At 41.0% G+C, this 21,338-nt stretch overlaps 2 protein-coding genes across 7 annotated transcripts in view; one reads left to right on the plus strand and one right to left on the minus strand.

Moving 5' to 3' along the window:
* The window catches only part of MBTD1 (mbt domain containing 1), a 68,856-nt gene extending 56,045 nt beyond the window's left edge, over nucleotides 1–12,811 (minus strand). For 4 of the 6 annotated variants that reach the window (XM_059381155.1, XM_059381151.1, XM_059381152.1 and 1 more), the window contains exon 1: nucleotides 12,309–12,561. In XM_059381155.1, coding sequence (XP_059237138.1) covers nucleotides 12,309–12,329 — 21 coding nt within the window. In that variant the 5' untranslated portion in view covers nucleotides 12,330–12,561. Of the gene's footprint in view, nucleotides 1–11,605; nucleotides 11,670–12,308; nucleotides 12,562–12,596 lie in introns of those variants that run through there. The other 2 variants (XM_059381154.1, XM_059381153.1) reach the window with 2 other exon arrangements.
* Nucleotides 12,812–12,953: 142 nt separating this feature from the next.
* The window catches only part of UTP18 (UTP18 small subunit processome component), a 41,857-nt gene continuing 33,472 nt past the window's right edge, over nucleotides 12,954–21,338 (plus strand). Inside the window, exons 1-4 of the mRNA XM_059381156.1 lie at nucleotides 12,954–13,406; nucleotides 15,233–15,345; nucleotides 16,430–16,528; nucleotides 20,815–20,882. Of these exons, the coding sequence (XP_059237139.1) occupies nucleotides 13,068–13,406; nucleotides 15,233–15,345; nucleotides 16,430–16,528; nucleotides 20,815–20,882 (619 nt within the window). The 5' untranslated portion in view covers nucleotides 12,954–13,067. The remainder of the gene's footprint in view (nucleotides 13,407–15,232; nucleotides 15,346–16,429; nucleotides 16,529–20,814; nucleotides 20,883–21,338) is intronic.

Here is a 21,338-nt window from a genome sequence, read left to right on the forward strand (position 1 = left end):
ATATATTTCTAATTTTATCTTTAGTTCTCTGTGTTGTTGGTTTTTTTTTCCTTTGGTTTACTTTGTTGTTCTTTTTTCATTTCTGAGTTGGGATTTATTAATTAATATTATTACTATTACTTTTACTGTGATAAAGTAACCAGGTTAGGTCCAAGATGAAGTTGTTCAGGCTAAGCCACCTCAGCAAACCAAGATTTAGTACCGAAGTTTCTATATTCCTCTCTCCCTGGAAAGGCAGGCTTTGGTAAATTATCAGTGAGTACTCACTCAGCATACAGTGCCTGACCTAGGTCCAAGACTTCCCTTTGCTCCAATAAGAAAAGCAACCCAGCTTTAACCAATTAGCAAATGCCCAGTGTACTTCCTTGTTCCCACTCACTTGGGTCATAACAATATCTGCTAGATTGGACGTTGCACAACTTATTAATGACTGAATAAAGTCAGTAAGATTTAAAAATTTTACTTGAATTTTATTTTTTAACAAACATTTAGGACTATGAATTGTCCTCTGCTCATTGTCTTCAATGTATTCCACAGATTCTTACATGTGTATTTTCATTATCATAATTTTTTAGGAACTCTGTAATTTGTTTATATTCCCCCTTTACCCAAGATTTTCTTTTATTTTATTTTATTTTTTTTTTAAAGATTTTATTTATTTATTTGATAGAGAGAGATTACAAGTAGGCAGAGAGGCAGGCAGAGAGAGAGAGGAGGAAGCAGGCTCCCTTCTGATCAGAGAGCCCGATGCGGGACTCGATCCCAGGACCCCGAGATCATGACCCGAGCCGAAGGCAGCGGCCTAACCCACTGAGCCACCCAGGCGCCCCCCAAGATTTTCTTTTAAATGAAGCATCATTTTGAATGTGTATTGAGATGGAGAAATTATCTGTCACTCCAAAAAGGACCCTCATGTCCTTTTCTCTCTCCTCCTCCCCCAGAAGTTCTAGTACTATGGGTTAATTTTGCATACATTTATTTAAATGGAATAAAAGGCTACAGACATTTTTATATCTAATTTCGCTCATACAGCATAGTATTTTTGAGATTTATCCATATTATCATATGTATGAATGGTTCATTGCTTTTTACTGCTAATATTACACTTTTTTAAAAATGAAGGTTTTATTTATTTCAGAGAGAGTATGTGTGCGCACAAGCAGGGGGAATGGCAGACAGAATGAGAAGCAGAGCAAGAAGCTGAGGAAGGAGCCCAATGTCCCAGGATTCTGACTTCATGACCTGAGCCAAAGCAGATGCTTAACCAACTGAGCCACCCAGGTGTCCTGCTAATAATGCACTTCAGCAATGTATTTGTTTATCCATTCTCCATTCGTATTTGACTACTTTGAATAGAGTCACTATGATCATTCTTGTACAAGGCTGGAAATTCTTGTTCAAGGTGGAAATGCCCTTTTGCTTTTTTTTAAATTTTTTAAAAATTTTTTTTAAAGATTTTATTTATTTATTTGACAGAGCGAGATCACAAGTAGGCAGAGAGGCAGGCAGAGTGAGAGGGAGAAGCAGGCTCCCTGCTGAGCAGAGAGCCCGATGCGGGACTCAATCCCAGGACCCTGAGATCATGACCTGAGCCGAAGGCAGCAGCTTAACCCACTGAGCCACCCAGGTGCCCGCCCTTTTGCTTTTTGTTTTCTTCTATGGGACCTACTGATGTTTTCTTAACTACGAAAAGATTTTTGTGACTATTTTGTGTTTAAGAGAGAGTATATTGTATGTAGGATGCTGTGATAGATAGACCTGAAGATGTGTCTCATTATGTTTAGATCTTTTATATCTCTACTTTCTATCTACTGTACCTATCTTGTGGTAAGCGGGTCAGTGTCCAATTTTTAGTGCTTCTTTTTATTACTTGCAATTCTTTTAGCTTTTGTTTTGTCAAGATTCTTGCTGTCACTTGGTGCATATGTATTTGTAAGTGTTAATACCTTTGCTGTAAGTTTAGGTTTCAATATTACAAACTGTCCTCCTTTGTTGTTTAATGCCTGTTGTTTGGCTTCTACTTTGTGAAATTGGTTTCAGCATTGCCAATCCTGCTTTCATATTATTTCTATTTGCTTGGTTGATCTTTGTCCGTCTTTTTAACTGTTTTAAGGGCCTCATATTAAAGTTGGATTCTGATTTTGTTCCTTCTTTTATTTTTATTGAAATATAATTGACATATAATAATAGTTTATTGGATTTTGATTTTTGAGCCAATCTGAAAATCTTTTTTTTTGGTGAGAGAATCCTCACTGATGTGACTGGTAGGTTTGACTTCAATTGTCATATTATTTTGTTATAATTACCGTGGGCATCATGATTCTCTATGATGGTTTTCTTTGGCCTTTTAAACATTTCAGTGTTTCTAAAGGTTTGTATTTTTTTTTTTTCTAAAGCTTACCTTTAAATCCTTTGTTTCCATATATCATTTTCCTTAGCTAATCTTTGCTTTTAGTTTCACATGAGTCCCTTGTGATAACTAATCTATAATTATTAGTCTTAGTTCTTTTCCTTTCCCCTCCCACATTTTTTAGCTGCCCTTTCTACTTTGTCAGAACCTGTAACATTTATGTACTATTCTACTTATGTCCCTATTCCTAATTTTAACCTTAGTTCAAATACACATGCAATCACTATCCATCTTATTTGCAGAAAATTTCCCATACGGTTTCCTCAGGAAGGGCTAGTGAGTGCAGTATTCCCTGAATTCTTGGCATGGTTAAAGCTTTTTCTATTGTCTTAACCCTTGAAAAACAGCTGAGCGGATATAAAAAATCTTTGCTTAGCATTTTCTTTCCTTATGCTACACCACTATTGTCTTGCTTTGTATGTTGCTTTTGAGAAATCGAATACCAGTCCACTTCCCCGGCCTTTTTTTAATGTACTTCATCTTTCACCTGGAAGCCTGGAGAATTTTTCTGTATCTTTAAAGTCCTACAGCTTTACTAGAATGTATCCTGCAGTTTACCTTCTGGTATGAACTTCTGATATAGAAATTCAGATCTTCATTTCCAGAAAGCTTTCTTGGATATTATGGCTTTACTATTCTTCCTTCTTGAGAGGCAACAACTACACATTAGACTTTTTGGACCCATCTTCCACTTAAAATGTCAATTAAAAAATAATCTCATTTTCATTCTCTTGACCATCCTCCTGCTGCTCTTCCATGTCATTTATTATATCTGCATTTGAATGTTTGGTATGAACCTTACAACTAGTCTTCAGTTCTGATATGTGTTTTTCTGAGGGTTTTTTTTTTTTTTTTTTAAGATTTTTTATTTATTTGTTTGACACACAGAGAGAGAAGTCACAAGTAGGCAGAGAGGCAGGCAGAGAGAGAGGGGAAAGCAGGCCCTCTGCTGAGCAGAGAGCCCGACGTGGGACCCGATCCCAGGACCCTGAGATCATGACCTGAGCCGAAGGCAGAGGCTTAACCCACTGAGCCACCCAGGCGCCCCCTGTTTTTCTGAGTTTAATATACTCTGATCTTTTCCCTGTTTCTTGCTGTTTCTGTTCTTAGTTTTAGATTTCTGACTCAAGGTTTTCTTTTTTTCCTCATATCCCCGAACAATGGTTTGAGGACATTTTATTTCATTTTGAGTGTTGTGTCAATTTTCTTCTGCCTTATGTTTTTTGGGTGGGGGAGGGGAAGATTTTCGCCAGTTGAGATGTTCTGATTCACATTTTTTCCTGTAGTAGAAAATATTCCTACGTATTCTGTCTACATGTAGTCCATTCATTCCTATTGCCATTCATTTCACGGTCAAGTTCCTGGTTCAAGAACACTCCTAAGTTGATTTTCTCTTTCTTTTTCTGAAAGAGTATTAATTTCTCCTCTTCCCTCTTTCTCCTCACTGCCATGTGTCCACCCCTTCCCTATAAAGTACTGCTTGTAACTGAAGTTACTGATTCTGGGCACTGCTAACTTTCAAGCCCCTAGCTGTGGCTAAAGGGGCAAACTACCAAATTTCAAAGCTGTGTTAAATACTTTGAAGATTTTATTTATTTATTTGACAGAGAGAGATCACAAGTAGGCAGAGAGGCAGGCAGAGAGAGAGAGAGAGAGAGGAGGAAGCAGGCTTCCTGCCAAGCAGAGAGCCCGATGCGGGACTCGATCCCAGGACCCTGAGATCATGACCTGAGCCGAAGGCAGCGGCCTAACCCACTGAGCCACCCAGGTGCCCTCAAAGCTGTGTTCAATACTTTGGACCTCAGTGGCGGATTCTCTTTTGGACGTGATATTCTGGGCTACACTGAAGTCTTGCATGGCCCTAAATTCTATCAGTGAACCTGTTAAGCCTTTTCTCTCTTCCTCTTCACGTCCACAGGATTGGGCAGAAGTTCTTGGAATCTGATTTATATCTCTATATAGAGGTAATCTGAAGGTCGTGGTAACCTGTTTCTTAATAATGCTGAAACCTGATGTGTGATGGATATGCGCTCTCTGTTGGCTTTAAAGGTTTATAGAAAGGTGGATGGGAAAATTGGATCAGGCTGCTGCCACTGTTCTCCAAAACAGTAATACTTAAATATGAATGTGTAGATTTACAATCTTAGAAACACTGGTTTTCCCATTTTCTGAAACACTTTACCTATCATTATTAGATTCACTTTTTGTATCACCTAACAGTTTCCTAGAGTAAGTCGTCTACATTTTCATATAATTTGGTTCAGAAACACATTTTGCTCTATGGGAGTTTTTTTCATAAATCCCATAATAGTGTCTTACTGGACTATTTTTGCTAGTGATTTGTAAAAGGTCTCTTATGATTAATATAACTGATATTTGTAGGATGCTCAGTATGTGCTAGGCACATTCTAAGCACTTAATGAATGGTAATGTATTTAAATCCTCACAATTATTTTTACTCCCATTTTATAGATGAAGAAGCAGAGGCTCAAATAAGCTAAGCAACTTGTCCGAGGTCATACAACTAAAATGAATACTAGCAATAGGAGTCAAGAAAATAATCTTAGATCTATGTTTAATTTCAACCTTTCTCTTTTTTTCCCTCTTAATTATTTTTCTGTCAGCTACCTTCTATAAGCGTAGGTAATAAGGATCAAATAAAAACTATTTCAAGTAATGTGCCCTTTTGAACACTTTACTCTTCAAAATAAAAGTGAAAAATCATGTTAGGTGACTATTTAAGATCTTGAGTAGATGATGATGGGATAACTGGAGGAGAAAAAACTTCACCTAATATTTGGGTATATATGGTATGGGCATATATGGACCACAGAGAAAGTAAAAATTCCTAGGATTCATATGCTGAGTGATGTATGCCTAATATTTAGAATTACAGAGATATATTCTAGGTGAAAAAACTGCAAGAATTATAAGTACTTGTTTTATGAGGGCTGTATAGGGAAGAGAAAGAGACTGCTGTAAAGGATCCTATTTGGGGGGCACTTTTACCATTGTTTAACATTGTACTATCAAGTACATTCATTATTTTTATAAAAACAAAGGTCAATTTCTACAAAGCACAAATTCCCTTCTTAAAATTCATTAAGCTGATAAAGATGGAGAGATTGATGATATCTGGCATATCATGTATGATATGTATGTATGATCAAATATAAGTGTGAAATAGCCCATATACTGATAGGAAGGAAAACTTATGCCATCTTTTTGGAATGCAATCTGACATTGTTTGTGAAATCTTTAAAAAAAAAAAAAAAAGGAGTATGCCTTTTGAACATGTAATTCTACTTTTTCAAGTCTGCCCTTCAGAAATACTCACAGGACACAAAAATCTATATGGAAAGATGTTTCTTGAAGCAATAACTTAATAGTGAGAAACTGGAGGCCATCTAACCACCAGTAGGGGAATGATTAGTAACAGGCAAGATACTGAGGGCAAAAAATAAATCGCAAAATAGAAATGGCATGACTCACTTTTTATTAAAAGAAACAACGTACGCTGTATACGCACAGACTAATGTATCTATGTTCACATATGCATTTAGGAAGATCCTAGAAGGAGCAGCTAACCTATTAACAGGCTGACAATGGAATAAGAGGATGATTTTTAACTTTTCTATGATTTTCATTTTCTTTTTTTAAACAGCAAATGTGTAATACTTCTATAGTGAAAAAATAAAAAGGTTTTCATAGTGACAAAATGTAAAGAAGAGTCACAGATCACAGTTAAATTTCATTTCCCTACTGTAATTATCACTCTGATGAACCTTCCACCTTATAAAATCTACAAAAGAGTTGAAAGGTAAAACTTTTCAACAAAAATTTTACAGAAAATATTTGAGATTCTAAATGCAAGCACAAATAAATACACAACAAAGTAATAAGAGCATAATTTCAACATGAATAAACTCATCATTAAGTTAATCAACCCTCCATTATCCAAACCAATAGGGTTCAGTAGCCCACATAACTTCCCAGGATTTTGTCATGAAGTGTCCTAAATCCTTGAATTTGGGAAGGTTCTATGTGTGAACTCACAAAGTTAAAACTAAGAAATTAAGGGATCTATGACAATTGGACTCAATACGAGCTAGAGAGCTATTTAGCTCTTGCTGGTTTTCGTCATTCTACCATCAGGATGAAAAGCAGTCTGGCATGGTGATACAACTCACAGGCCTTAAATGCTTTTCTTCTTTCCCAGCTTACTATTAGGAGGATGATAAATAGTGAGGATTTGAGATTACTGGGTTTTTGTTTTCCACAAGACCAATGTGAAAGAATAAATTCATGTCAATGATATAATCAAGAGAAAACTGAAAACAGTAATATACTAAATAACTCCCTTAAAGAAACTGAAAAGTAACCAGGGAATGACAGGAGAGGACAATATTCTATACAACAGTATTCTATAGCTTAAAGCAACAGTGAGCAAAAGGAAGGTTTTCTTAGATATATAAGAAATACACATTTCTGTCTGGGTTCAAGTTCTGGTTCCATCACTCCACACTATGACTTTGGATGTAACAATTACTTGGGTATCAGTTTCCCCTCTCTTCAAAATAAGGAAAACATCACATACCACAACAGGAATGATGTCTGATAAAATAACTCACATAAATGGGCTTTCAGTTTTTCAGAAAAAAGCTATGAATCCTTAATTATGAACCTAAGAGCTAATTAAAAAAAGATGACCGCATCAAAATTAAGTCTGAAAAGCAGTAGCTGAGAGGGACCTTAAGATCATCATTAGCTAGGGGCGCCTGGGTGGCTCAGTGGGTTGGGGCCTCTGCCTTCGGCTCGGGTCATGGTCCCGGGGTCCTGGGATCGAGCCCCGCATCGGGCTCTCTGCTCTGCGGGGAGCCTGCTTCCTCCTCTCTCTCTCTGCCTGCCTCTCTGCCTACTTGTGATTTAAAAAAAAAAAAAAGATCATCATTAGCTATCTTCTCTACCACAAGTAACAGAATTCGTACTAAAGCTGGGGCTGTAGTGCAAACGCAGTCTCAGCAATCAAATGAGTTCATTTGTTAGTATGTGAACACAGCAAAAAATAAGTTAAACAGATTGGATATAACCTAAAAACACTGACCTAAGGTGATGATATTCTCTTGGTGTTTATCTTTTTTTTTTTTTTTTTAAGATTTTATTTATTTATTTGTCAGAGAGAGAGAGAAGGCAGAGAGGCAGGCAGAGAGAGAGGGGGGGAAGCAGGCTCTCCACTGAGCAGAGAGCCCAATGCGGGGCTGGATCCCAGGACCCTGAGATCATGACCTGAGCTGAAGGCAGAGGCTTAACCCACTGAACCACCCAGGTGTCTATGGTGTTTATCTTTTGAAAATATATTTGGAGCTGGTCGTGTAAAAGATACACTTTCACTGGATAATAACAACCATGGGGTATTAATAATGAAAAAATTAAAAACAGGGTTAAACACATATGTGTACAGAAGGAGGTTATTTGTTGTCTAAATCTGCAACCAACTAACTAAAGTTTTGAAAATTAAAAGTAAAGCAATGGGCTATATCATCCAATATTTATTGAGCAATATAGACAGATCATTATGCTAAGCAACAGAAATACAATGAAGTGTTAGATTTACTGTACATATCCTCGACATAGATTACAAACTATAGTTGGGGGGAACAAGAAATTACTAAATTAGGGGCACCTGGGTGGTGCAGTGGGTTAGGCCTCTGCCTTCTGCTTGGGTCATGATCTCAGGGTCCTGGGAGTGAGCCCGACATCAGGCTCTCTGCTCAGTGGGCAGCCTGCTTCCGGCCCCCTTTCTCTGCCTGCCTCTCTGCCTGCTTGTGGTATCTCTCTGTGACAAATGAATACATAAAATTCTTAAAAAAAAAAAAAAAATTACTAAATTAAGTGAGTTACTGTATGGGACCTATTCCATAAGAAGTAGTAACAGGTTAGTAGTGAAAAAGGGAAAAGAAAAAGGGATTTTGAGAAGACACCTTAATACTTTACAGCAGCTCGCAATTTCTTGTATGCTGGTTATCACATCTAATTGGCTTACAGAAACCCTGGGAATTGAAGCTCAATCCAGACTTAGGTGAGAAAGATGATGCCTGAAGAGGTTACAAAATTTACTTAAGATCAGAGGTCAGGAGGTGGCAGAGCGAGAGCCTGGCCAGTTTGCCAACTTTGTCCAGAGCTTATTTCCACTACATTACATTTTAAGTCATCAATACTGAAGTGAGAACTGGAGTACCTCCCTAAGCAATCTGATAAAAACTTTGTCAGGCATGCACCTATAGGCCCCACTATAGACCTACCGAATGATAATCACCGGGAGAGAGGTTTTGTATGGTTACAAGAGCCCCAAGAGGTTGTTTTAATGAGTAGTTAAGTTTGGAAAATGCTCTTGTATATCTGCCATGTCCAACATGGCAGACCTATGGCTATTTAAATTTACACCAGTTAAATCAAATGGAAAAACCGGGTCTTTCTGTTGTACTAGCTACCTTTTAAGTGTCCAACAGCCATGGGTAGCTAGCTAGTGGCTGCCACACTGGAGAAAACACACCTAAGACATTCCTATCACCATACAAAGCTCTATCTGACAATGCTGTTTCTAGACCAGCCCTTCAACTATGAGGATGAGAAAAGGAGGCCCAGGATCTCATCTGACAAGTACTATGAAGCTAGTCAGTGGCAGAACTGAAACACTATCCTAGTCTGCCAGTACCTCTCTTACTGTATCATCTCAATCAGGCTTTTTCATATGGGAATTATTTCCTTTCCTATTTCCAGCAAAGTAAGATGCAAAAGTCTAACTGTGTGTGTGTGTGTGTATCTTAAAAAAAAAAAAAAAAAAAAGTCATTAAAATGATTAAATGTAAAAAAAAAAAAAAGATTAAATGTAAACTGGGATGCCTGGATGCCTCAGGTCATGATCTCAGGGTCCTGGGATCCAGCCCCACATTGGGCTCTCTGCTCAGCCAGGGGCCTGCTTCCCCTTCTCTTTCTCTCTCTGCCTGCCTCTCTGCCTACTTGTGATCTCTGTCTGTCAAATAAATAAAAATCTTAAAAAAAAAAAAAGATTAAATGTAAACCAATCTGCAATTTTTGCATAAAACTAAAGGTAGTGTTGGACAGTTACCAATACCCTAGTAGTGTTAAGAGGCATATTTTATCTTGCTTATTTTAATTCCTTCCTCTTCTACTGACCTCATGTTTTTATCTTTCTCTCGAATCGAAACCCTGAAATTAATGTTCATTTTAACTGGCTTAACCTTAATATTTAAATGTGAAAAGGTTACATCTTATTCAGCAAACACTTTAAAGAAGAAAACTGAGAAAGAGCAACCAAAAAATAGTGAATACTAATTTTAGAATGTGGTCACTCAAACCACTGAGCACTCCTGGCTTTCAGTGATCTAGCGGTTTTGTATTTATGACATTAATATGTTGTTTTCACTTGTAACCTACAGCTCTACCCTCTTTTGACTATTATATTTTCAACAATTTGAGGGCCTAGAAGCATCTGTGTAGGAAGGTTTAGACTCTAACCAGGACAACATATAACCAGTCACAAAAAATACAACAGTGTCTTCTTTAAAAATAAAACCAGTTGTTCCTGTCTAGTATGATCAGAATGCAAATGTCTCCAAAGTCAGTCAGCTTAAGTCATGACAGTTCATGTTTAAAGTGAGCAGGAAAATAACTTGGAACTCCATGGTAATTAGAACTTTAAAGACAGAATTACACAGCTCTATCAGTTTTTTTTCTATACCTACTATTCATTTCCATGTTAAATTCTAGTCACTAGATTAAGATGAAAATGACCTCAAACTCTATAAAATTAAAAACTGGATTGTTGAAAACCATGGCCCAACATAAGATACTTATGAACAAATACTTATTCAAGACAGTTTTGCTGTAATTTGCAAGGCAGCCAGAAACCCTGAGATGGGGTTCTATATAAATAGAAGTTACTTGTTATTCAGAGAAAGAGATGGTGCAAAAAAACAAAAAAACCCCCCCAAAACCCCAAAAAACAAAACCCCCCCAAAACACAAAAAACAGCTATTTTCTTTCTAAACACTCACTGGTGTTGAGGCAAACAAAAAAATAGAGTCTAAGTAAGCATGTAAAAGCAGAACAAGAGTCTCAAGTCATGACAGGAGGAAAGAGAAAAATGTTTCAGTATTTTAAACAGGGTACTGGTAGTTTTAAGAGGAAATTTATTCTCTGGCTTTTAGACCAGATAATTACTTCTACATCTTATCTGTTATGTCTTGATTCCACTTCACTATATTAGGAAGAGAAAAAACAAGTACCCTGAAGATTTTATGCCAACAAAACTACTTTTGGAGGCAGCACAGCTCACCAAATGAAGAACATTAGAAAACCTTAACGGACAACAGCAGAAAGGGAACCACCTCAACGACTGAGTGATAAATGGCATACACTAATGTAAAGAACATGAAAACTATCGCAAACTGTACGCAAATAAAAAATTTATGCTACAAAAAATTTGTACGCTACAAAAAATTCAAATCTCGTCAACGAACCTCAGAAGTAAGTAATAAAAAAGAAATGAAATTACTGTGAAGGAGGGACTTGAGAAGGAAGTCCAGTTTGAAAGGAAGACACAGGTCAAAAGGAAGGGGGAGGGGCGCAGTACTGGCCACCGTGTACCAAGAGATGCTTCTAACAGCCTCAGTACTACCTCCCAAGACAATTTTAGACAGCTTTAGAGAAAATTTAGGCACAAACAAATGCACTCTGAGAGAGGAGAAATACAGAGTTGCTGATTTTTTTTTTTGCCTTCGGACAGATGCACTAGTGAGTGAAAACAGCCAGACTGTAATTCCCAAGCTTCCTGTAGAAACATATCAACCATTCTCAGGCATACAAGCCAGCGCATTTGAAAATGACCCAGCAAAGTTTTCAGCTGGCCCTCACTCTCACTCAAATCCTCCTTCCTCCACTTCCCTGCTGTTCTTTCCTGGCACACAAAATATAGGCCAATGAGCGGTGGGTGGGTGAGGAGGATGTGAGAGAAAATTTGAGAAGTAAAAAAGGGAGCAACTTAACAAGGACATGAATGAGACTAGAGGGTCTAATAAGGGTAGGCAAACAATTCAAAAGGAACGGGCTTTCCGGGGCAGCAGAGAGCGTTCAGTGTTGGTTAAAGGTTTAAGCAGAGACCAGACTACCTACCACTTGTCAGAGAGGCTGCAGAGGGGACGGCTGCTTTGGGTGACCTCTAATGTCTCTTCCGACTCTGAAATGTTAGGATTCTCATTTCACAAAAGAGAACGTTGCGTCCCGAAAGCCCACCGACCTAGACCCCTTCTAAAGCTGCGGCCCAGGTGGCTGCTGCCCAAACACCACTCCCACCTCTCCCTCCCACACGTGCCCACCCCGCCCCCTTTCAATATTTCCACCTCCACGTGCGAAATGCCTCGCGGCGCTCGCCCCGGAGCCGATAGGCACCTTCCCCCGCAAAGCACCCAAACCAGGCCCCTCGGGGGCAAGGGAGGACTCCACTCTCCCACCCTGGACGGCTAAAAAAGGAAAAGTCTCCAACCCAGCCTCCCTCTCCCCCCGCACCAGCCAGAGCTGAAGGGAGAGGGGGGGCGGGACGCAGAGAAAAACTTTCTTCTAAAATTTTTCTCCCAAAGAGTGAAGGGAGTAGAGAGAACCCCCGCCAAGCCCCGGGCTGAGGGGGTGGGGGGAGGGGAACCCCCCGAATCGTTTAACGGCCGGTAGGGGGAGGGGGACTCTGGAGGTTGAGGGGGCGTGGGATGGAGAAGCAGGCCTGGGAGCGGGGGTCAGGGAGCTGCAGGGGTTGCTGGGGTCGGGGAGCTGCAGGCGTCCCCCCCACCTGGCACACAAAGCGGCTGCCGCGCTCGGCTCTCACCAGATCCTTTGTGTTTTCCATCAGGGCCTCATGGGTAGGGGTTGTCCGTGCTCCCCGGGCCCGCGGCGCCCCCTCCCCGAGCTGGGGGCAGGCGCCTCTCCCTGGGACTACGGCGACTACACGGGGGGGGCCCCCGCTGTGCCCAGACCGGCGGCGGCTGCGGCAGCCCCCGGATTTCCCCCCTTTAACTCGGGTGGCCCCAGGATATCAACAACATTAGCATAGCCCTCCCTCCCCAGCGCGCCTGCGCCGTGACCCGCGCCCCGATTGGCCCACTTCCCTACATACCCTCCTCTCTCTCTCCTCCAGCGTGGGACCCTCTGCAGGCTCCGTACTCCAAGGGCCGTACCAAGACGAGGGGGTGGAAAAGGCAACCGCGGCTCGTGTTAAGTCGAGTGGTTAAAAAGTCAGGAAGAAGAGCAGAAGTTTCATTCAGTCATCCCAGCTTATACTCCTGCTTTCTTGTGCTCCCTTCAATCAGTTGCAGCTGCGAAGTTGTGTTGGAAAAAATTTTCCACTCCAGTCACGCCGCTTCCCCCTCCACCCGGAAGATCGGTCCTCCCGGAGGAACTCCCCTACGGGGAGGGGTTGCTGAGGGGAGTGGGCGTTACGTAGGGAGAGAGTGTTGGTCACGTGCTAACAGGCCGCGCAGGCTCCTTCCGACCCCGCGGGGCCTCAGCGGCCGCGGACAGCGAACCGCCTCGGCGCACGCGCAGCGAGGTTCCACGTGAGCGCCTGCGTTTCTTCTCCAACCCAACGATGCCGCCAGAACGTAGAAGCCGAACGAAACCGGACCGGAGACCCGGAGTGAGTCTGGACCGGAAGAGCCGAACGAAGCCGGGCCGGAGAGCCGGAGCAGGGCCGGGCGGGCCGCCCCGAAAGGCTGCTCCTTCATCCCAGCGGAAACCGCCGGCCCGGCCGAGCGCAGCGGCCGCTGCGATCGCAGTCGCGGCGGAGGAGGAGAGACGGCTCCGGCAGCGGAACCGCCTGACGCTGGAGGAGGACAAACCGGCCGTGGAACGGTGCCTCGAGGAGCTGGTGTTCGGCGACGTCGAGGACAACGAGGACGCGTTGCTGCGGCGTCTGCAGGGCTCGCGGGTGAGGGAGGCCGCGGCGCGCGGGCTGGGCGCGCTCAGGCGGGGCGCACGGTGGGCGGTGAGCCTCCGGGGGCGGAGCCTGGGCGACCTGCGGCGCCGGGAGCGCTCAGGTCGGCGGGCGCCGGAGAACGCGGGCGCCGACGGGGGCCAGACTGGTAGTCTCCACTGGGCGGAGACCTTGCTTTTCCCCGCCCCCGGGGTGGAGGGGGCGGGGGAGCCCCTGCGCCGGGTATCCAGCAGGCGCTCTACACGTCTGTGTAGCGCAGGGCAGTCGTGAGCATTTTGTCGCGGCTCAGATCGAAACCCTGTGTTTCTTTCTTTGTGGCCGTTCGATCCCCTGCCTCAGTACCTTGTCGGGATTCAGGAGTTACGGAATCAGAACGTGCGTTTTTAACAGCTTCCCAAGTGATGGACTGGCCAGCTTCTGAGAATGATCGTGCATTTGTCTGTTCGCCAGATCATTGTGCGTTTGTTGGGGGCCACATATCTTTTCGGGCAATGAAAACCCTGCTTGCTTTTTTATCATCCCTTTTTACCCCCATTGCACATTTTTAAAAAGAGATTTTATTTATTTATTTGACAGTGAGAGAGCACAAGTAGACAGAGAGGCAGAGAGGGGGAAGCAGGCTCCTGGCTGAGCAGAGAGCCGGATTGGGGCTGGATCCCAGGACCCTGGGATCATGACCCGAGCCGAAGGCAGAGGCTTGAACCCATTGAGCCACCCCCCCCCCACCTTCCTTTGCACATTTTAAGTCACTTTTTAGGAGCCACTTTTAATTATCTCTTTTATGCTACACCTGATAATTTCTTCCAAGATAGGAAGTTCCAGGCCTTGTTCTAGGAAACGGAGGAGGCACAGCAATGGAGAAAAACACAAAAGTCCCTTGCTGTTTTAGACCATGTGTACTAGTGGTGCAAAAAGAAGATAAAGTAAAATGCAACTATGTCAGAGACATGTGCTGAAGAGAAAAAAAAAAAAGCGTTAGGGAGAGGAAGACGAGTGTGTGTAGAGGCTAGTGAAATTTTAGGAGACGTGGCCAAGCAAAGCCTCACCGAGAATCCTGTTTGGTGAATGAATACCAACCTCACAAGTGGCCAGTGTCATTTGATTGTCAGTATCTCCTTTGGGTGCTTATGAGGGAACCTGCAGAAATCTCTTTGGCAGATAGAGGACTGTTACTGGAAAACTGGCCTTTGGGACTTTTTATAGTCGAGAACAAAGGAACAGTCTTTGTGAGGTGGTATTTATTGGGCTTTGAAAGATCATAGGCTGGTAACAGAAGAGCGAGAAAATATTTGGACATGTCTATTAGCGGTTTTTGGGAAAGCTCGAGCTCAACTTCTGGGAGTTTTCTGTGGTGAAGATTTAGATTTAATAGTCTAGGGTAAATTTTCTTGAGGTAGGGGGTCAAGAATTGTTATGAACAATGGAGAAGCAGTATGTCTAAGAATAATGAAATGCCACTTAGTTATAGTATTCAGTCACATAGTTTTTGATGTTAGTCTGCCTCTGGTCCCATGCTTTCTGTAGTTCTGGGATTTTTCCAGCTCATTTTCCTCTTCTGTCAACTTACCTTTTGTTTTTCTCATCTTATTTGATCCTTTCTTTTCAGCATGTCAGCTTTCACTCCTTGACTTTTCATCCTGCCTGCCTTTCCAGCATACCGTGCCATTCTCTCCTCTCCGCATTTTCTGTTCTGCTTCCAGAATTTGCCGTGGTTAACATTCTGTCTCATTACTCCATCAGCGGGCCTAAGAAGGATTCCAGCTGTAAGGTGTGTGCGTCTGCTGAAAAACTCAGTGCTTGAGGGCATTTGTCTTCTCTAGGTTCAAGTGCAGGAAGACTCAGGTGACTCAGAAGTGGAGAATGAAGCAAAAGATAATTTTCTGTTTCAAAAGAAGCCAGTTTGGGTGGATGAAGAAGATGAAAATGATGAAATGTAAGTTGCCTATTTTTTCTTCCAGATTCCCTTTGGATATTTAAAATAACATTTTGTAAGTTTTAAAGAAGTTCTCTTTACAAATATATGATTACGTGAAGATTTGAAAAATACTGTAAAGCAGAAAAAGGGAAAGGTCATTCATAAACTCACATCGAGGGAGAACCGCTGTTAATGTGTTGGCGTTCTTCTCTCCTGCCCTCGTCTCTTGTGTGCTGTATTGAATGGCAAAGAAAGCATAGTGTTTGGTGTCACATCTGAGTTTGTCTTTTAATGTGGCCCGTTCCGAAGTGATCAAGGGCAAGGTTTCTCTTTCGAACAGAGATAATAATACTAGTAATATCAGAAGGTTCTTGAGATTAAGTGAAATAATGTATATGGAACTCTTAGCACAATGTCTGAAACTGAGAAAAGGCTAGGAAAAAAGCTAACAGTCAGTACTATGGTCTTAAGAGATGAAACTGTATGGTCTTGCAAGCGTTTATCCCCGCTTAAGAATAAAAATGTTTATAAATGATTTTAAATGTATTATAGTCTATTACATGAATTAACTACAATTTTTGTAGGTATTGTCAGATAGGTTTTCCTATTTTTCCCTTTGATAGGTTGATGTTGAGACAAATGTTTTTCTGCATAAACCTTTTTCTCCTTTCTAATTGCTCTGTAAGAAGGATTTTCTGAGGTGGAATTACTTAATCAAAGGGCATGAGCATGTGTCAGAGTCTTGATAAAAACTGCCAGACTGACCAGGAGGTTCTCCCAGTTTACCTTCCCATTGAAAGGTGTCCATTTCACTCCATTTTTAAAAACAATGCTTATCTTTTTTTAGACTTCATCAGTTTAATGGGCAGGAAATAACTTCTTCATTTGTGTGATTTTTGTCATTAGTCATTGGTATTTTTTCAGAGCATTCTCTATTACGTGTTTATCTTTTTTCAAAAATTAATGTGTATTTGATATTGCGTACTTCACAGGTCTTGACCTATATTTGGTTAAATGTGTTCTCAAATTTGTAAAGGCAACAACTAGTTGCCACAAATCTTTTAAGGTCATTTAAAGCATACTGTTGTTCTGTTTTTAATAGGGTTGACATGATGAGCAATCGGTTCCGCAAAGATATGATGAAAAATGCCAGTGAAAGTAAACTTTCAAAAGACAAGCTTCAAAAAAGACTTAAGGAAGAGTAAGTGTCCTTTTCCTTGTGATTTACCAAGCTTTAACTTACAATGAGTGGTTTATTTGGATTCACTGAGTCTTTGGCTAGAACAATTTCTTGGGTAGTGAGTTTCCATTTTGAAGTAGTAAGAACATTGCTACTGGAAGAAATGGTTTAAGTTTTAGTATTTTGGAGGGAGAGGGAATACAAGTACAAAAGAGTTTTTGGGGGGTTCCTGGGTTGCTCTGTTGTTAAGCGTCTGCCTTTGGCTCAGGTCATGATCCCAGGGTTCTGGGATTGAGCCCCGCATTGGGCTCCCTGCTCAGCCGGAAGCCTGCTTCTCCCTCTCCCACAACCCCTGCTTCTGTTCCCTTTCTTGCTGTGTCTCTTTCTGTCAAATAAGTAAATAAAATCTTAAAAAAAAATTTTTTTTTTTAAAACTTGTAATCCTACCACCCACATATAATCAGTGATGGTATTGTTTACTTGCTTGTTTGTTTGTATGTGGTAAACCATCTCTTTTCCATGACTTTTAGGTTCTTTTAGTTAAGCAGAGCTGGGAGATGTATGTATATTTTAAAATAATAACTTCATGGGGCGCCCAGGTGGCTCAGTTGGTTGAGCGTCTGAGTTAGGCTCAGGTCGTCTCAGGGTCCTGGGATCGAGCCCTGCATTGGGCACCAGGCTCAGCATAGAGCCTGCTTCTCCCTCCCTGGCCACCCACTCCTTTCTCTCTTTCTCTCTTAAATTAACAGATAAATAAAATCTTAAAAAAAAAAGTCTTTCTCTCTTTAAAAAATTTGGGTAAGTAAAATAAAATGATGATTTCATTGTGATTCTTCCAATTCAGACTTACAGATCTTCAAAAATATTTTTTCTTTCAATATTTTATTTAAATTCAAGTTCGTAAACGTGTAGTGTAGCATTAGTTTCAGGGGTAGAGTTTAGTGGTTCGTCACTTGCACACAAACCCCAGTGCTCATTGCGAGTGCTGTCCTTAATGCATATCACTCATTTACCCCATTCTCCGACCACCTCCTCTCCAGCAACCCTCAGTTTGTTTTCTGTACTTAAGAGTTTCATGTGGTTTGCCTTCCTCTCTGTTTTTTTTTTTTCCCCTTAAGATTTTATTTATTTATTTTAGAGCTCAAGCGGGGGAGAGAAGAGGCAGAGGGAGAGAGAATCCTGAGCAGAATCTGTGCTGAGTGCAGAGTCTGACGAGGGGCTTGATCCCAGGATGGATCCCAAGAGTCAGTCACTCAACCAACTGAGCCACACAGGCGCCCTTCCCTTTTTGTTTTTAGCATACTTTATTTTTCCTTCCCTTTCCCAGTGTTCATTTGTTTTAGTTCTTAAATTCCACATGAGTGAAATCATACGGTATTTGTCTTTCTCTGACTGACTTACTTTGCTTAGTGTCCTACATTTTAGTTACATCAAAAATAGAAATTTTAAAAATTTAATTTTACATTATAGTGATTAAGTAACTGGTTTTAACTTTCAAGAACATTTAAGTATTTGAACATTGAGTATTTGAAAACTTGGTACTTTACCTTAACCTCATTTATTTTTCTTCTAAACCTTTATTTAAATTCTAGTTATTTAATGCACAGTGTGATATTAGTTTTGGAAACAAAATTTAGTGATTCATCACTTACGTATAACACTCAGTGCTCATCATAACAAGTGCCCTCCGTAATGCCCATCACCCATCTAGAGCATCCTCCACCAGTCTCCCTCCATCAACCCTTAGTTTGTTTCCTTTAGGTAAGAATCTCTTACAGTTTGTTTCCTTCTCTCTTTTTTCCCCCATCCTGTAAATTCATCTCTCTTATTTCCTAAATTCCACGTATGAGTGAAATGATACGGAATTTGTTTTTCTCTACCGATTTCACTTAGCGTAATGCGTTCTACCTCCATCCACGTTCTTGCACATGGTAAGATTTAATTCTTTGATGGCTGAGTAATATTTCGTGTATATGCATATATACAGCACATCTTCTTTATCTGTTCATCAATTCATGAACACTTGGGCTCTTTCCATAGTTCGGCTGTTGTTGGTAATGTTGCTGTAAACGTCAGTGTGCATGTACCCCTTCAAATCTGTATTTTTGTATCCTTTGGGTAGTAGTGGTGCAATTTCTTGATCGTAGGGTAGCTCTATTTTTAACTTTTTGAGGAACCTCCATACTATTTTCCAGAGTGGCTGCATCAGTTTGCATTCCCACCAACAGTGCAAGAGGGTTTCCCTTTCTTCGAATCCTTGTCAATGTTTGTTGTTTCCTTTGTTGTTAATTTTAACCATCTGATGGGTGTGAGATGGTATCTCATCATGGTTTTTACTTGTATTTCCTGATAATGAATGATGTTGAGCATTTTCTCATTTGTATTGGCTCTGAACTCCGAGTCTATGCTAATTCTTTCATGTCTGTCTTTTCTGTGTCTTTCTATTGACTGATTTTTTGTTCTGGTTGTGGTTCATATTTTTTTGCATCCCTGCAGAAAAAGAAAAACTAGAAAAACTAGAAATTTTGATTGGATTTTGGGCAGTGTGAGTGGTAAATTGATCAGTGTCTGGATTTTGATTTTGGCTTTTAATGAGTGTTTAATGAGTGAATGTTGAATGAGTGAGTACTTTTAGTGACTTTGTCTAGGCAAGCAGTTGATTGGCTTGGAGATTAGTTTGATCCTCTCAGGATTTGTTTTTAGTTTTGTTGTAGAGTAGCATTTACTCTAGGCTGGTTTAGCCCGTCTAAGATAGACTCTTTTGCCATTTCTTCTGAATGCCCTGCGTTTTTAGTAAGGACCTTTCCATGACTGGTTGAAACTCAAGTGTCTGAACTCTGCTGTTATTCAACTTACAGCTCCCTGCTAGTTCTTTGCTTGGTCTCATGGAGTTTCATCCTGTGAATGTACAGCTTAGTATTCAGCAAAAATGTCTGTGGACCCCAGTGCAGATTTTGGAGCTTTTTGTAGGTTTCATGCCCCGCATGGAGCCCAGTGTGAGGGCTTGAACTCATGACCTTGAGATCAAGAGCTGAGCTGAGATGAAGAGTTGGATGCTTAACTGACTGAGTCTCCTAGGTGCCCGCTTTTTCAAAACAATTTACTCTTTTTTCTTTCATTTATATTTTAATACGGCGAATCCTTTTTAAAAGTTTTAAAAATTTTTTCTTATTTTTAAGTAGGCTCTACACCCAGCATGGAGCCCCAATTTGGGGCTTGAACTCAAAAGGGTGAGATCAAGACCTGAGCTGAAATCAAGAGTCAGTCACACAACCTGAGCCACCCAGGCACCTGGAGCTGTTTCTTTTTTTCTTCTGTTATTCAGTGCCCCTCAAATTCCAGTTCTCTCAGCCTCTTTCAAGTCTGACTTTTTCTCACTGGTTCTGTGCCAAGGTCTCAAAAAATTGCCTTTGGGGGGAAATCCTGGGATGGCAGCACTTACCTTGTTATTTCCTTTCTTTCAGGGATCACGATCTTATGTTTTTTTCCAATTTTTGAAAACAGTTTCATATGTTTTGTCTCTTTTTCTAGTTGTTTATGGCCAGTGGGCTGAGTTTGGTGGTTTTGTCTGCACTTCTGTAATAAACTATTAGAATGACTCTGCACTTTTTCAGAAACCAGCACTTCAGAATATGTTTCTCATAAAGCTAGCTTTTTTCCAGAGTGAAATGCTCCAATTTTATTCAAAGGATATGTGATTGTGTTTTGTATATTCTTACCAGTCTTTCAGATGTGTTTTAAGATGTATTCTGTTACTGTAGCATTGGTTTATCACCGCATATAGAGTTCTTCACTTAGTTCCAAGATCTGAGATGTGTTGATATGAGCAAATAAGTAGACCTGTAACTAGACAAAAATAATTAACAAATATGTATCCAGGTGTTCTATATCCAAGACTAGTTTATACAGTTAGAGGTTCACAAAAGTTTCCCATATTGGCAAGTTGGGACTATTCTTTGTGAGTAGCTTTTCTGTTAAAGTTGATAATTTTTTTTTAAGGATTTTATTTATTTATTTGACAGAGATCACAAGTAGGCAGAGAGGCAGACAGACAGAGGGGGGAAACAGGTTCCCTGCTGAGTAGAGAGCCTGATGCGGGGCTTGATCCCAGGACCCTGAGACCATGACCTGAGCCAAAGGCAGAGGCTTAACCCACTGAGCCATGCAGGCGCCCCAAGATGATAATTCTTTTGGCAGAGATTGTATACATGCTTTCAAGGATGAGCTAATTTATACCCTTTAAGTCTTTGAAGTTTGGTGAACATTTATTAGCCAACAGAAAATCTCATTTTTGTATTTTCGCTTAGATTCCAGCATGCCATGGGGGGTGTACCTGCCTGGGCAGAGACTAGTAAGCGGAAGACATCTTCAGATGGTGAGTGCTGATACCTGTTTAAGTTAGTAAACGAATCTCTATTCCTAAATCCTTTAGGGAGTCTGCAGTATATCTTCCCACACGATGCAGGAGCTCTCTTCTTAGCATTCTTGATTTCTGATGAGCCTCCGTTTAATTATCACTACCACCTCTCCCTCCCTTCTTCTCGGCCCTTTGAGTCCAGGCCTCATGGTATTCAAGTACAAGGAGCCCATTTAAAGAACCAGTTGTTTTCTGCAATTCTGTTAGAAAACCCAATCTGTTACTAAGTCAGAATTTACCTTCTGGTTTCTAGCCAGATGGCTTTTAGAGGTGGGAGGAATCTTAGTGATACAGCCTGAATTTATCCACTGCAGGAATCTTTCTCTACAGCATCTGTTAGATGGTAATTCAGCCTCTGCTTAAACACATCAAATAATGCTGGTTACTGGACTGGTTTTCCCTCTTCTCTGTTTC

Source organism: Mustela nigripes, chromosome 16, assembly GCF_022355385.1.
Source record: "Mustela nigripes isolate SB6536 chromosome 16, MUSNIG.SB6536, whole genome shotgun sequence".
NCBI lineage: Eukaryota > Metazoa > Chordata > Mammalia > Carnivora > Mustelidae > Mustela > Mustela nigripes.